The sequence below is a fragment of the Herpailurus yagouaroundi genome, unplaced genomic scaffold (assembly GCF_014898765.1).
Source record: "Herpailurus yagouaroundi ecotype Mexico unplaced genomic scaffold, PumYag 200, whole genome shotgun sequence".
Lineage (NCBI taxonomy): Eukaryota > Metazoa > Chordata > Mammalia > Carnivora > Felidae > Herpailurus > Herpailurus yagouaroundi.
In genome coordinates, this window is record NW_024412431.1 from 1,188,949 (window position 1) to 1,203,601 (window position 14,653).

At 59.6% G+C, this 14,653-nt stretch overlaps 2 protein-coding genes across 3 annotated transcripts in view; one reads left to right on the forward strand and one right to left on the reverse strand.

Moving 5' to 3' along the window:
• The first annotated feature begins 2,174 nt into the window (after positions 1-2,174).
• On the forward strand, positions 2,175-8,902 carry PEX11G (peroxisomal biogenesis factor 11 gamma). 2 transcript variants are annotated; one of them, XM_040449789.1, is made up of 5 exons: positions 2,175-2,307; positions 3,609-3,797; positions 6,525-6,703; positions 7,591-7,653; positions 8,246-8,902. In XM_040449789.1, the coding sequence occupies exons 1-5, from the start codon at positions 2,248-2,250 to the stop codon at positions 8,478-8,480; spliced, it is 726 nt and encodes a 241-aa protein (XP_040305723.1). In that variant the 5' UTR covers positions 2,175-2,247; the 3' UTR covers positions 8,481-8,902. The 2 variants fall into 2 exon arrangements, with proteins under 2 accessions (XP_040305723.1, XP_040305724.1); XM_040449790.1 differs by having other exon boundaries at positions 2,219-2,307; positions 3,719-3,797.
• A 1,818-nt stretch (positions 8,903-10,720) lies between these two features.
• Positions 10,721-14,653, reverse strand: part of ARHGEF18 (Rho/Rac guanine nucleotide exchange factor 18) — an 83,600-nt gene continuing 79,667 nt past the window's right edge. Inside the window, exons 27-29 of the mRNA XM_040449791.1 lie at positions 13,974-14,320; positions 12,994-13,119; positions 10,721-12,913 (exon numbers count right to left, since the gene is read on the reverse strand). Coding sequence (XP_040305725.1) covers positions 12,771-12,913; positions 12,994-13,119; positions 13,974-14,320 — 616 coding nt within the window. The 3' untranslated portion in view covers positions 10,721-12,770. The remainder of the gene's footprint in view (positions 12,914-12,993; positions 13,120-13,973; positions 14,321-14,653) is intronic.

A 14,653-nucleotide genomic window follows, 5' to 3' on the forward strand; every position in this document is an offset into this window, starting at 1 on the left:
GTGAGTTCGAGCCCCACGTCGGGCTCTGTGCTGATGGCTCAGAGCCTGGAGCCTTCTTCGAATTCTCTGCCTCCTTCTCTCTCTGCCCCTCCCCCACTTGTGCTCTGTCTCTCAAAAAATTAATTAAAAAAATTATTTTAAAAAATAAATAACGAGTCAGGAGGGAGAGGTGGCCAGGGAACTCGTGGGAGTGGACAAGGTTTCCCGGGATAGCGTGGATGGAGCACACACACACAGAGCTTTGGGCAGGGAGCTGAGCGCTGCAAGCTATGGCACTTATTCAGAACCTATTTTGTGCCAGGCTGTGGGGACGTAGCTGTGACCAAGAGAGATCAAATTTCTCACATTCTTTCGAGGCACAAATAACTAGACAGCCAGACAAAGACACAATATAGTTATGTTAGACAGTACTGCAAGCTAAGGAGAAAAATAAGGCATCAGGACATGTGGGTGGGAAGTGCCCAGGCCGGTGTGAGGGGAGGTCCCATGAGAAGACAGATGATGTTCTAGTAAACATGAGGAAGAGGTGAGGGAGGGATCCATGTGGGAATCTGGAGGGAGAACATTCCAGGCAGAGGGCACACCAACGCAAAGGCCCTGGGGCAGGAGTGCACTGTAGCTTCAAGGACCAGGAGGAAGGCAAAACTGCCCAAATGTGGAAATAACCCAAGTGTCTGTCGATGGCTGAACAGACACGCAAAATGTGGTCAGTCCATACAGTGGAATAGTACTCAGCCACGGAAGGAATGAGGTATCGATATAAGCTACAATTTGGATGAACCTCGAAAACATTATGCTAAGTGAACGAAGCCAGATATGTGACCAGATATGGTCACAAATCGCATTATTCCCTTTATATGAAATATCCGGAGTAGGTAAACCCACAGAGACAAAGCAGAGGGTGGTTGTTAGGGGCCGGGGTAGGGAGGAGCAGACGAACCGCTTGTCAGCATTACAGGGTCTCCTCTGGGGGTGATGAAATTATTTTAAAGCTAGAAAGGGGTGATGTTTGTACAACATGGGAGTGTCCTAAATGCCACTTAAAATGGTGAATCTTTTTAAAAAAATTTTTTGTCATGTTTATTTACTTTGAGAGAAAGAGAGAGGGAGAGAGAGAGAGAAAGAGCTTGAGAGGGGTAGGGACAAAGGGAGGAGAGAGTCCCAGGCAGGCTCCACACTGTCATCACAGAGCCCAACAAGGGGCTCGATCTCAGGAACCCATGAGATCATGACCTGAGCCGAAGTCAAGAGTCAGAGGCTTAACCGACTGAGCCACCCAGGCGCCCCTTAAAATGGTGAATCTGAGATGAATTTTACCTCAATTAAAGCCTGGGTGGCTCAGTCGGTTAAGCCTCCCACTCTTGACTTCGGCTCAGGTCGTGATCTCACCATCAATCGAATCCTGTGTCAGGCTCTGAGCTGGGCATGAAGCCTGCTTGGGACTCTCTCCCTCTCTCTCTCTCTCTGCCTCTGCCCCTCTTCCCCACTCACTCTCTCGTTCGAAAAACAAAAAAAGGAAATGAATCATGTTAACTTTTTGAAAAATGTCACCTTTTTGATGAGATTATACATGCATGTCGCACAAAATTCAACAGCTACACAATTACAGATGATTGTTAACTAAACTCACTGTAATCATCTCACTGTATCCGTGGCTCAGGCCTTTAGGCCCTACACCTGCAACTCCTACAGTGCCGTCGACCAAACTGGGGGGCGGAAGGAAAGCTACAAACTGGTACAATGTGAATAATTTAATACATTCTTCCCGGTCACGCAGTTAATTACGCCCCTTGGAGCAACTCCAGTCACCAGATTATCGCCTTGTCTAGAACGGTTGCAGTTTCCTTGACTTTCTAGCAATGCCTTCTCTGATATTACACCAGCTGCACAGTCGCTATAGACCAGCAGACAGCAGGCGAAAGGGTGAAGCACAGAAATTAGAAAGAGAAACCCCTTCTTGAACCAGGGCAACTTGGACATTATTTTTGTGGGCAGCTGGTTAGCTCGGAAAAGACCAGCCGTCGCGGGGCAGAAGGCAGCGGGTTCCGAGCCATCCGGGGGCACACGCGGCCGTCACTCAGCTGCCGGCTCCGACGCTCCCCGATGCAGACAAAGGGCCGGACCGGGGACAAAGGGTCGCGGCCGCGCCTGCGCACAGCGTCCCCCCCCGGGGGCGTGGCCTCGCGCCTCGCCCCCGCCCCCTGGCGCTGCGCGCTCACGTCACGGTGGCGTCACGGCGGAGTTGCCATGGCGGCGCTGAGCGGCCTGGCGTCGGCGCTGGAGTCTTACAGGGGCCGCGACCGCCTGGTGAGGCTGGGGCGGAGCGCGCTCGGAGGTCTCGGGCCAGGGCCCGGGCTCAGAGACGGGAAACTGAGGCCGGAGAGGGGCGGGGTCGCTCAGGGATCCTCCGTCGCAGAGGCCCTCCCCGGGCTGGGCTCCGACCCTGTCCCCTAGCGGCGATCGTTAGGTTGTTCCTGCTAACCCGTCATGGCTGGATTATTTTCAGTACCAACCAAATCCGCACGTTTGGACGTTTGGGGTCCGACCAGACCACTGAAGATGGTCACTGGGTTGTCCCAGTCATAGGACTTAGGATTTAGGACCAGATCCCCTATAACTGGGCATTGAGGTTGTTCCAGCCAATTCAACCTGGCTGGACATTTACAAGGCAACCAAGTCCATGTTTGAACATTTAGGGTCTGACTAGGCCGCTGCAGTTGGTCCATGGGTTGTCCCTAACAATCTTCTACGGGGATTTAGGATTTTTGTAGGGCTTTCCCTGTGTTTGGATGTTTAGGTTCCTACCACATACCCTCTGGTTGGGCATTTAGGGTCCATCCAGGCCCTTGAGGGCAGAGTCTCTGCGTGTTCCTATAGAAGCTTCCTTCTTTTATAGGCAGGAATTTAGGTTGTACCAGGAAACGTACCAGTGGTTGGGCAGTTGGGTTCCAACTAAATCCCTTATGATCGGGCATTCAGGTTTTAATCAATTCCCAAGCTGGACATTTTACACTGCAGAGTTTTGCTGTTAAAAGCGACTGAAAAGAAATCAGTAACAATAATATATAAAACAACAGGAAAAAGCAATTTCTGAAAACCAGATGAAACACAGGTAGAAGGTATAAAGCCGACCCAGTTCTCAATGGCCCCAGTCAGCCACTGAGTTCCTTTGATCACTGAAGTAATTCAAGCATATGACCCTTTTGCTCACTGGGCTGAGGCCGGATCACTTCTCCCCTCCCCAGCCCGGCTACAGACTTTGGTCCAGCTGGGTGGATGCAGATATACACGTCCGCCTCGTCCTCCAGCTTGCTGGGAAATGGTTTCATTTTCTTGTTCCCATCACATCTGTCTCCAAAGGGAGGGTGACACGAGCCAGCACTCCCTTCGAGTGTCCACAGTGACTTTTGGACAAGGATGCCATGTTTCTCCATTTGGCCCACGTGCAAGATGGGCCAGCAAATGTTCAGCTCTTATTGGAAGTTTGTTGATCTAGTCTACCGACCACCCCCCCCCCCCAGCTTTGTCCCGTGGGACCCACGGCCACGGGGGCTGATCCAGCCTAGTCTGGGAGCGCGGCCGTGCTGACTGCTTCTGGTGTCCTGCAGATCCGAACGCTGGGGTACTGTTGCCAACTGGTTGGTGGGGTCCTGGTGGAGCAGTGTCCGGCCAGGTCAGAAGTGGGGACGCGCCTGCTGACACTGTCCTCCCAACTCAGCCACTGTAGGACTGTCCTGCGACTCTTTGACGACATGGCCATGTTTATCTACACGAAGCAGTATGGCCTGGGGGCAGAGGTAAAGGGGCCGTAGAGAGGGAGGCACAGACTCTGGGCAAAAACTGGTGTTTTCTGGACTTGTCTGAAGGCTGTTGTGTGGGCAGTTTATTGGTTTGTTTTGTTTTTTAAAGTTTATTTATTTTGAGAGAGAGAGGGAGAGTGGGCAGGGGAGGGGCAGAGAGAGAGAGAGGGAGAGAGAACCCCAAGCAGGCTCCACACTGTCAGCACAGAGCCCGATGGAGGACTTGAACTCATGAACCTCGAGATCGTGACCTGAGCTGAAACCAAGGATCAGATGCTCAACCGACTGAGCCACCCAGGAGGCCCCGGCAGTTTAATGTTTTTTTTTTTTTTAAACTTTTGCTTTCTTTTTTGAGATAATCATATGTTCTCGTTTTAATTTAAATTAAAAAATAAGTGGGGCGCCTGGGTGGCTCAGTCGGTTAAGCGTCCGACTCTTGATTTTGGCTCAGGTCATGAGCTCATGGTTCGTGGGATCGAGCCCTGCGTCGGGCTCTGTGCTCTCTCTCAAAATAAATAAATAAATCTAAAAAAATAGCCTCTACATTCATACATTCCAAAAGGCTATATGGGCTGTATGTAGACTAAAAAGTCTCCCTCCTTCCTGATCCCCCTTCCCCAGTTTTCCTCCTCGGAGGCAGCTGTTGTCGGCTTTCTGTGATTGCTTCATGAGACCCGTACAAGCACAGGCAAATACACATTGTTTATATAATGAGCCGTGTGCCATTTTCACTGTCCCGCCACTTGCTTTTTTCGCTTAAACAGCACAACTTGGAGGGCACTCCACATAGGTCCAAACAGAGCTCCCTCCTTCGTTGTGGCCACCTAGCACTTGCTATGCAGCTGGCTGGTCCCCTGTTGAGGGACATGGAGGTTTGGCTGTTATAAGGGGACTGCAGCGTTCTGCGGGAAGGCGCGTAATGTAGAGCAGTGTTCCCTTGCCTGGGGCCATCTTGTTCCCCCAGGGGACGTTTCCCCAGGGGATGGGCTCAGAAGGTGCCTGGGGCCATCCTGGCCAAGTCATGCCCCTCCCTGGGTGTCCTGCCCAACCCCTCTCCTGTCCCCTCTCTGAGCCACTCCGTGTTCGCTCCCACCCTCGCTGCACCCCAGTGCCCATGGCCCAGTCACCCCAACTTCAGGTGCTTTCCTGGACCGTCCCCCTGTTTTGGACGCCCGTCTCCTATCTTCTTCTTTGATTAGGGCGTGCTTCCCATGTGCCCCCTGAGGACCCCTCCCCCCACATCTCTGCGTCCCTAGACCAGGGGCCCTGTGCACCTTGTCTCTCCCTTGGCCAGAACAGGAGCTCCTTTGTTGGGTCCAGTGTTTCTGTGTCTGTGCCCCCTGCCCAGTGAGCATCTCCTCCCCGGTGTAGGGCCTTGACCTTGCTGCTTCTCTGGAGACACTGTGGACTGAGCACACTGGGGAGGGGCGAGGAGGGGCGGGGAGGGCTCTGTTCTCATGGAGGAGTGGAATGTGCCAGCACACCAGAAGGTCCAGGCAGGATAGGGGAGCTGGCGTGGGGTTCAAACCCAGAGGGAGGCAGGGTCACAGCTGGCTAGTGGGAAGGAAGGGGGCATTGGTGGGGCTCATGAGGGGGATCCTGGGAAGATGGAGAGGAGGGAGCGGGTATGGCAGGCAGCTTGGAGGCCCCCGGGGGCCCGGATCCTGGGGGGTGGGGCCCAGGCCCCTGCAGCCTCGGCTGGATACAGGCGGTGGCTCAGAACTCAGGCTTGAAGGGCTTGGGTTCTGCTACCTGAAGGCCTGAGGCCTGTCCTTGTAGGAGAAGGGGCACGCGGCAGCTCACCCCAGGCACCCCCAGTTTGCCTGTTTGTGGGGATGTGCCCCCTCTCTGGTCTGGGGAGGCGACCCGAGCCTTGCAGCCTCGTGCCCACTTACTGTCAGCACTGAGTGCGGAAGCCTGGTGGTACCGTAGCACCCTGCCCGTGGGGTCACGGTTCCCTCATGGGAGTCATCTGCGAACTTGAAAGAGATTTCTGGGGGCGCCTGTGTGGGTGAGGCCGTGGATCGTCCGACTTTGGCTCAGGCCGTGATCCCGCTGGATTTGAGCCCCGAGTAGGGCTTTCTGCTGTCAGCTCGGAGCCCGCTTCGGATCCCCTGTCGCCCTCTCTCTGTCCCTCCCTGGCTCACGTTCTCTCTCAAAAATAAATATATATGTATATAAAAAACATTCCTGGTGCCAGTGCCCACCCCAGACCTAGTGAGGCAGAAACCCTGGGGATAGGGTCTTTTTTAAAATTTATTGTTTATTATTGTTTTATTTATTGTTTAATGTTTTACTTTTATTTTTGAGAGACAAAGAGAGACCAAGCATGAGCAGGGGAGGGCCAGAGAGAGAGGGAGACACAGAATCCGAAGCAGGCTCTGCTGACAGCTCAGAGCCCAGTGTGGGGCTCAAACTCACGAACCGTGAGATCACGACCTGAGCTGAAGTCAGAAGCTTAACTGACCGAGCCACGCAGGCACCCCTAGAGGTGGGGGTTTTGAAGCTCCCCGGGGACTCCCGACACCTTCTGTTCCACTGGGCGATGACCACACTGTTGGGAAGCAGAAATCAGGCCCTTCTCCTGCAGTGGCCCAGCCATGGGCCAGCCTGCTGGGCCTGGACATTGCCCTGTGACTGCCACCTGGCCTGGTCTGGGTCCCTAAAGTGGACCTGGGTAGGTCTGACTCCAGGCCCATCCCCCGCTCTCTCCTGGTCCTGCAGGAGGAAGACCTCTTTGTCCGCGGCGTATCCGTCCTGGGCAACCTGGCGGATCAGCTCTACTACCCCTGTGAGCACATCGCCTGGGCTGCCGATGCCAAGATCCTCCGTGTGGACTCTGCCCGGTGGTGGACACTGAGCACGGCCTTCTGGGGCCTCTCCCTGCTGCTGGGCATCGCCAGGCAAGTGGTGTTAGCACGCGCCGGCAGGCTGTATGGGTGCCCCGAGACCTGGGCCGATGGGCAGACAGGCTGGGGGTGCGAGGGTCTTGGCCTCTTCCCACAGTCCTCCTCTTGTTGACCCCTCCCTGGACCCATCCAACGGCCGCCCTAACAGATGCCCACAAAGCCGGTGGCTTCAAACGTCACACGCTGACTGTCTCGCCGTGCTGGAGGGCGGACGTCCAGTAGGGACTCCCCAGGCTAGAAATCGGGAGGCTGCAGGGGACAATTTGTTCCTGCCTTTTCCGGCTTCTAGAGGCCACTGCCCTGCTTGGCTCGTGGCCCCTCCTTCCATCTCAGAGCCTGTCCCTCCAGCCTGTGTCCCTTGTCACATCTTCTCCAACTCCAACCCCGTGCATCCTTCTTCTGGGTGTCATCCCAGGGCCACCTCGGTCACCTCCCATTTCAAGACCCTTAACTTGGTCACGTCTGCAGAGTCTTTTTTTTTTTTTTAGCATGTAAGGGAGCACACTCACAGGTCCTGGGGACTAGGATGTGGACATCTTTGGCACGTGCGTGATTGTTCCCGCCGGAGCCAGGAAGAATAAGTCCAGGCCTGGACCCGGTCTCTCCGTGTGCGTGGTCATCGGCGCACATCCCCGGACAAAACAGCCAGGGGTTTCCTGACTGGCTGTGTGCTTCTGAAACCCGTATCGTTTCTAGAACTGTGAAAGAATGGTTTCCTCCCAAACATTTTCCTCTCTACAGAGAGTTTGCTGAGTGGGTTTGTTGAGAGTCCCCTGCCCAGAAAACACAGGCAGAGCGTCCCCCCCCCCCGCCCCATACTGGCGTTTCCTGGCAGATGGGAATGCCCCTCTGGTGGCACATCCCCCTCTCTGTTGATGCAGGTCATTGTGGATGGTCCTGAAACTGAGACAGAGGCTGAGGGACCCCGCGGTGGCCTTTACCAGGTATGACATCCAGGGACATCCGGGGTTTGGTCGGGAGAAGGCTGACTTCGTCCTGCACTCTGGGGACCCGGGTGGGAGCCAGGAAGCTGCTTCCACCAGTTATGAGCCTCGTCCTCTGCAGGCCTGGGCTGGGGTGGCCGCGTGTGCTAGATCATGGGGCCTACGGCAGCTCCAGGGACTGGCACAGGTGGGGAAACTGAGGCCTGCCTGCTTGAGGCCCTGTAGACAGGAAGTGGCTGAGCCTTCATGGCGGCGCCCCCAGCAGGGAGGCTGATCTGGGACAGTCGTTTCTTGAGGACTGTGCTCACTGTCCATGTTTCATCCGGGCTGGGAGGGAATGTGGGGCAAAGCCGCACCCCGGCAGGCCCAGAAGCTGGGCCCCCACCCGTCTCCAGTGGCCAGACGACCGAGGTGTGGGTTTGAGACTTTTCCTGCCAGTCTGTGCCCTTTTCGTGCCATGAGCTCCCTGTTGGGGGTTGTGACAGGGACCCAGTCCCACATTTCCCTCCCTCTGCTGTCACCTCTTCCGGCCTATTTGGGGGAGCGAAGGCACTCGTGGTTCGTCCACAGCACCTTCTCTCTGCTCCCACAGCCGGCTGCCGCGGAGCAAGAGGAGGGCCTTGGAGGCCCAGGTTCAGTCGGAGGTGCTGACTCTCTTGAGCAACCTGGCCGATCTGGCCAACGCCGTGCACTGGCTGCCTCCGGGCGTCCTGTGGGCCGGCCGCTTCCCCCCGTGGCTGGTGGGCCTCCTGGGCACCGTCTCCTCCCTCCTCAGTGTGTACCAGGCCGTCCGGGCCGGTGACTGGACCGAGGCCACCGCCCCCTGACGTGGCCCGGAAGGTGTGGATGCAGCCGGAACCCCACCGGAGGGCCCCCTCCCACAAGGCAGAAATCACCGGGGCTGGGGCTGGGTCTTTAATTGAGCGAGTCAATGCCAGGTGTAGGGAGGTACGGCCCAGAGAACGCTCGAGCAGCCTTGGGGACAAGGCCAGGGTGGGGCAGGATGTAGGCAGGGGTGAGGTCCCCCGAGTGCTGAGGGCTAGGGCCTTCCGGGCTCAGTGGGGGAGGCTGCTCTCAGGTCCAGAGTAGGGGTCTCCAGGCCTCACGTGCAGAGGAACCTCAGCGGACCCTCGCACGGCCTGTGTCCTGCGTTCCAATCAAGGCGAGCAGGAGAGCCCAGGCGGCGTGTGCCAGGCGGGCCTTCGGACAACGGAAACGAGGATCAATTAAAGGGTGTGCTGGTGCCAGGTCCACGTGTGAGCTCATTCCTGTCTCGCTGGCTCCTGCCCCTCCCGCCCGCAGGCCCCCTGGCTCACACAGGCCCCTGGGCCTTATTTTCCGAGCTGTGTAAGCGCTGCATGGATGTGGTGGGTGCCTGGAAACCACACCTCCCCAGCCCGCCTCCTGGAACGTGCTTGGCTCAGCGGGTCCTCTCGGACTCTGTGAGCACAGCCCACCCGGCCCGGAGCAGCCCTTGGCCGAGGCGGGCGGCTCTCCCGCCCGTGTCAGGCACAGGGGCCACACGGACGCCGCCTCCCACCCCCACGCCTGGGTCTTGTCCTCCTGGGTATCACTGGGGTGCTTGTGGCGGCTGAAGCATTTCACACTCTGACACGGCCAGGACCCAGGGCCGGTCTGAGCATGTCGTGGGCGCCAAGCTGGGGCTGGGCCACGCAGGCTCCGGTCTCCCTCCTCGTGGGGATCAGGGTGCGATGGGATGCATTTACTGTTCAGGCTGACGTTTGAGAGCCACCGCCCCCGTGTGGCCTCAGGCAGGCACCTGCAGGTGGTGGCCAGCCCACACCTGCCCCTCCCCGTGACAGGAGTCCTGGTGGGAAGGCAGAGGGGATCATGCTGTCCCTCTGGAAAGATCTAACAAAAATGGCAGTTTGCAGCCCCTGGGACTTCATGGGACACCCATCGCATCTTGTTTCCCAAGGAAGTGACGTGGTGGGAAGAGCTGGGGTGGAGGCCACTTTGGGTGGACACGGGGCGCAGGAGAGACCCCCCTGCCCCACCTGTCTGTCCCTGGGGTTCACAGGTGGGGGGTGGGCCAGGCTCTGGGCCCTTAGCAGAGGCCCCCTTCCCAGCACTCGGGGCCACCAGGGAGATTGGGGGGGGGTGGTCACAGCAGCACCCACTCACCTGCCTGGAGACTCAGTTAATACAAGGCAGCCAGGGCAGGGTGTCTGTGGGCAAACCACGTGAGCACCTGGATGCTAACGTGTCAGGTCACGGGTGCCCCAACAGGCTGGTGTCCCTGTGGGCCCGGGCTGTGTGGGAACACTGCTGGGTGGTCAAGGAGAAGCCCCACCTGCAGTGTGGCCACACCCCCTGCTCAGCCTCTTCAGGTCTTCATTCCCAGGAGCTGGGCCTCAACGGGTTCTCTCGGGACCCAGGGAGTACACATGGCAGCAAACTGGGGAGCAGGGAGGTTGGTGGGCCTGGAGGATGGCCCAGAGGCCAGCCATGGCTCCCTGTCAAGAAGGCTGACGCCCCAAGACCACGGGGATAGGTCTGAACGGAAGGGGGCCGCGCTGGAGCAGGGAGGACTGGCGGTGCTCCCACACCTCAGTCCCCTGCGGAGGGCTGCTTCTCCCCGGGCCACGGCCGCCCTGGCCTCACCACCACCCCCAGTGTGATCATCATCTGGAGCATCCTCAGAGGGGACCAGGGCGGGCTTGTGGGCTGGGCTCCTCTGTGCGGGGCCACGTTGCTTGCCCAGGAGGAGCCTCAGCATCCCTGAAGCCACCACCCCAGCTGCGGGGCAGGGGAGTGTCCTGCACTCTTCCACAGGCCTGACCCCTGCATGCAGCAGGTGGGAACATCAGTTCGGGGGGCTCCTACGGCATCCCGGCCACGCAGGTCCTGTGGAGGGGAGTCTGCGGGGCCCTGAGCGTGGCGTCCAGGCCTCCCCGAGGTCCTACTGCAGCAGGGGGTGTGGCGGGGGGGCCCCGCCTGGGGAGGGGAGCCACGGGAGTCTCCCCATAATCCACCATCACAGCACCGGCGTTGGGCAGACGATCCTCAAACAAAACTCCAAACCCTCAATACGAACACTCCGTCCGCTCACCTCCGACGCTTTTATTGCTGGAATCAGGTCTTAAGTTCTAAGACGGTTCTGAAAGATCCCGCGGTGAGGAAACGCAATCATCGTAAAAGCAATTGTCGGGTGGACTAAGATTATGGTCACGATTAACAAAGACGCGCACAGATTCCACAGAAATAGTATCTGTTCAGCCACCGACCACACAAGGAGAACTAGGCTCTACCCAGGGGTGACCTCCTGCTGGCCAGAAATGTACCGCCACTGCCCCGCTGCGTGGCACGACTGAGAAATGCTCTCGGCCCCGTGGCGGGGAGCCCCGACTACTGCCACGTGGCTGAGCGGAAACTCCTCACCGCGAGGGGCACCTGGCGGTCACATCGCCCAGCACAAGGGCCCAGGAATGTTCTCTTTACGACAGGACAGGGACCTAAAGTCAACTTTTCTAAAGTGCTCCGATACGTCTCGGTACGACACGAACACTGATCAGAGACGTGGCACAGGTCGGCTCCGCTGTGTCACAGGACCGAGGGAGACCGCTTTTCCTTGCTCCTCGAGGAGGAGGACACAGTCGAGAGCAGGGGAGAGGAGGGAGCAGGCGGGGTTTCTCGGAGAGGCCCGGGAACGTCACACCATTTCCTGTGCTTGGGAGAGGTTCCCGACCGCTGCTTTCGGTTCCTCCGTCAGGAATGCCTGTGTCGCTCCACCCTGCAGCGCCCCCGCTCCTTGGTCAGCAAGGGACCCAAGTCCTCCCACCAATGCCTTGGAAGGGACTGGGCTCTGGGCTCGGTGGCGGGGCCAGGGGTGCAAAGGCTGCGGGATCCCCACTCGCCCACCCGGCACCCAGAGTTCCTCCAGAGCCGAAGTGTGGCTCTGACCCGTTTGCCACCCCTGACCGTTCCTGGACATCTAACACCCCCCCCCCCCCGCCGTCCACAGCTGTGCGGCTGGACTGTGGGGTGGGGGGGAGCTGCCCTCCAGGGAAAGTGGACAGTAAGCTAGCATGGCTCACTGGGCATGAGGCACCCACGGCCATCTGGCCACCTAAGGTCTCCTGGCCACACGTGACCCCTCTAGCATCTCACCCTTGTCTGCCAGGGCAGGGCAGTCCCACCACTCCATTCCCTAAACCAGCACCTGCCCCTCAGTGAGGGACGCCTGTCCCGGGGGCTTCCTCCCTGTGGCCCCAGGAACACCAGCCCATCTCATGGGGGCTGGGGACCCTCTGCTAGGAGCGGGACCCTCAGGAGTGCACGAGTCCTGCCTGAAGCTCTCGATTTGCCTTCTCCGGACAGGCCGAATGCCCAGAGAACAGCTGGTGCCCTTGAGTCCCACGGAATCATGCCAACTGGGTGAGGTTCCTCTGGGAAGCACAAAGTTGAGCAACAGCAGCTTTTAAAAACCTCTGTCAAATTAAAATGAGTTATGGCCCGCCCCTTCCAGAACCTATAGAACCTGTCTACGGTGCCACGGGCCATCCCCTTCATACGCCCTGCCCTGTGGCCCTCTGTCCCCAGGCGGGCTGTGTGCCACCCCTGGTCTGAGCTCACGCCCTCGGCCTTGAGGTTCACCGTGAACACATGTAGGTTTCTGCTTTGGAAGCTGATTCTGCCGACACCACCCACCCCTCCTGGTGCCCTAATGACACGTTCCAGCGTCTCCTGGGGGCTGCGGAGCCTGGCCCAGGGCCAGCACCTCCTCCTTAGACTGGGGTCTGGCCTGTCACCAGGCTTCTGACCAAGGATGGCCCCTGGGAACGATGGCGTGGAGTTGCTCTCTCCCTACTCACATGGGGTGCTACAACAGAACACAGCTCCTTGGGTCAGCTCTGGCTCACCCTTCGATTACAAACTTTCCTTTCTGTATCAAAAAAAGAAGTTTAGAAGGTTACCCAGGCACCATTGTTAATCCTACAGAAAGAGCCTCGAGACGACAGGCCCGCCCCGGCCCAGACCCCAGCCCCAGCCATGCGGTCGCTGGTGTTGGTCTGCTAGGGAAGGGGGGAGGGACAACTGGGCTGCTCCCCGGAGGGCAGGACAGGGAGGGGTCTGCACCTGGAGCCACAGCCCCTCTAGAAGAAGATGACGTCTTCCTTGCCGGCTTCTTCCTTGTCCAATGGCGTGGTGGGCAGTGGCAAGAAGGATGGGGGCATGGGTGCGCCCCCGGGCTTGGAGCCCTCAGGGGGCACGTCGGCTGGGGCTGAGCCGCAGGGGTCTGGAAGAGAGGGCGGGTGGCGGGTGGCGGCAGCTGCCGGGCATCACAGCAGCCCCGCTGTCCCGGGGGGCCGGGCTCACCTGGGAGAGGCGTGGAGCCGTGGCTGCCTGGCAGGACGGGGCTCAGCGAGCGGCGGTTCCGAGAGGCGCCCTCGTCCTTGCCCATGAACTTGCCGAGAAGCAGCTGCTGCTTCAGGTCGAAGGAGGCTGAGGGCAGAAGGGCACGGCCCGGGGTGTCTGGCCTCGCTCCAGGCACACAAGCAGCCCCCCTCCAACCCCTCCTTGGCTCTTCCCCCAGACGGCCGAGGGAGGACGCCGGCACCCATGACCAAGGATGGCCCCAGGGACAGCGAGGCCAGACTACAGTGTGCCGCTGGAGAGACACCCCGTGACCCCTGAGTCCCAGCAGTCCTGGGACACAGGCCCTGCTCCTCAGGGAACACCCCAGGGCTGGCTCCCCTCAGCCAGAGCCTGCATGCTGACAGCACCCAAGGGAGCCCCCCCGGGCTTTCCCTACCGGGGACCACTCGCTGCAGAGTGCTCTGTGCGAGGACCTCAGTGTCGACCCTCTGTGGACCGAGGACCCCGTGGAGATGTGGGTGCTAGTGTCGGCACTGGCTGGGGGCTCGGTGGGAGTGTTAGCACTGCTTGCCTCGATGTCCCTCAGTGACCCAGGCTCTCTGACCTCTCCTCCTTGGTCACCCCTTTGCAGGGCCCCACTTTCTGAACTGCCAAGAGGTTCCCTCATCCCCAGTCCCAGTGTGAGGGCCGGGGTAGGAAAAGGACATGGGGTTTGATGTTTTAATTGTGCTTCTTGGGCTGGAAGACCACATGGGGACAGGTCGTCTCGGTAGCCTGGTGTCACCAGCTGTGCCTTCCAGTTTCCTCCTGGTGCCCCTTCCAGGGAACAGCCCTGGGGTCCCATTTTGGTTTGCTCCCAAGAAGCCGCTTTGGTCTCACAAACGGTGGTGAGTGGACCGGGTGGGCACCTGAGATCGCCCGTCACCTAGAGCCCGCCAGGACTCCGCGGCCTCAGCTCCGCCCCCCCACTCCGGGCTCACCCGAGCTGTCCCAGCGCTGGGAGCCCCTGCTCTTGCCGCCCTTGTCCTTGCCGCCCTTGGTGGAGGCGGCCAGCTTGGTGGGGATTTGCTGCTGCACGGCCGCCTGCCTCTGGATCTGGTTGGTGGCGCTGAGCAGCTGGATGGGCACGTCGCTCTTGGCCGGCCGACCCTCCGCCGGGGTGCTGTCCCGGCGAGCCACCTCGGGGCGCTCTGGGCACTCGGGGCCCGAGCTGGACAGCAGCAGGCTCGCCCGGGGTCCTGGCGCTTTGGCGAGGCCGGTGGGCCCTTCCGGCCCTTCCCCGTTGAAGCTGGGAGCGTGGCTTGGGGGCTGGGCCTGAAAGAGGGACAGACGCCACATCCCAGAGCTGTCCCTCCTGCTGGAGATCACGTCCCACCCCCCAACCCCCCCACCCCCCCACATCTGCAGTGTCCAGGGCCGGTCTCGCCCACTTGCCCCACCCAACCTCCTCTGGGTCCCGGGGTCACCTAAGCGCACGCGGCTGGGAGGTTCTGTTTGGGGGCGGGGCCGGCGCCGGCCCCCCGGGTCGCCACTTACTGCTGCAGGCACGCGGACCCAAGGTTACACTTAGTTGCGCCCGCCCGCGCGCGCACGGCACTTATGCTGACACGCGCCGGGGCTCACGCGCCCGGCCCGCCGCCCTGCCCCGCCCCGGGCGCCC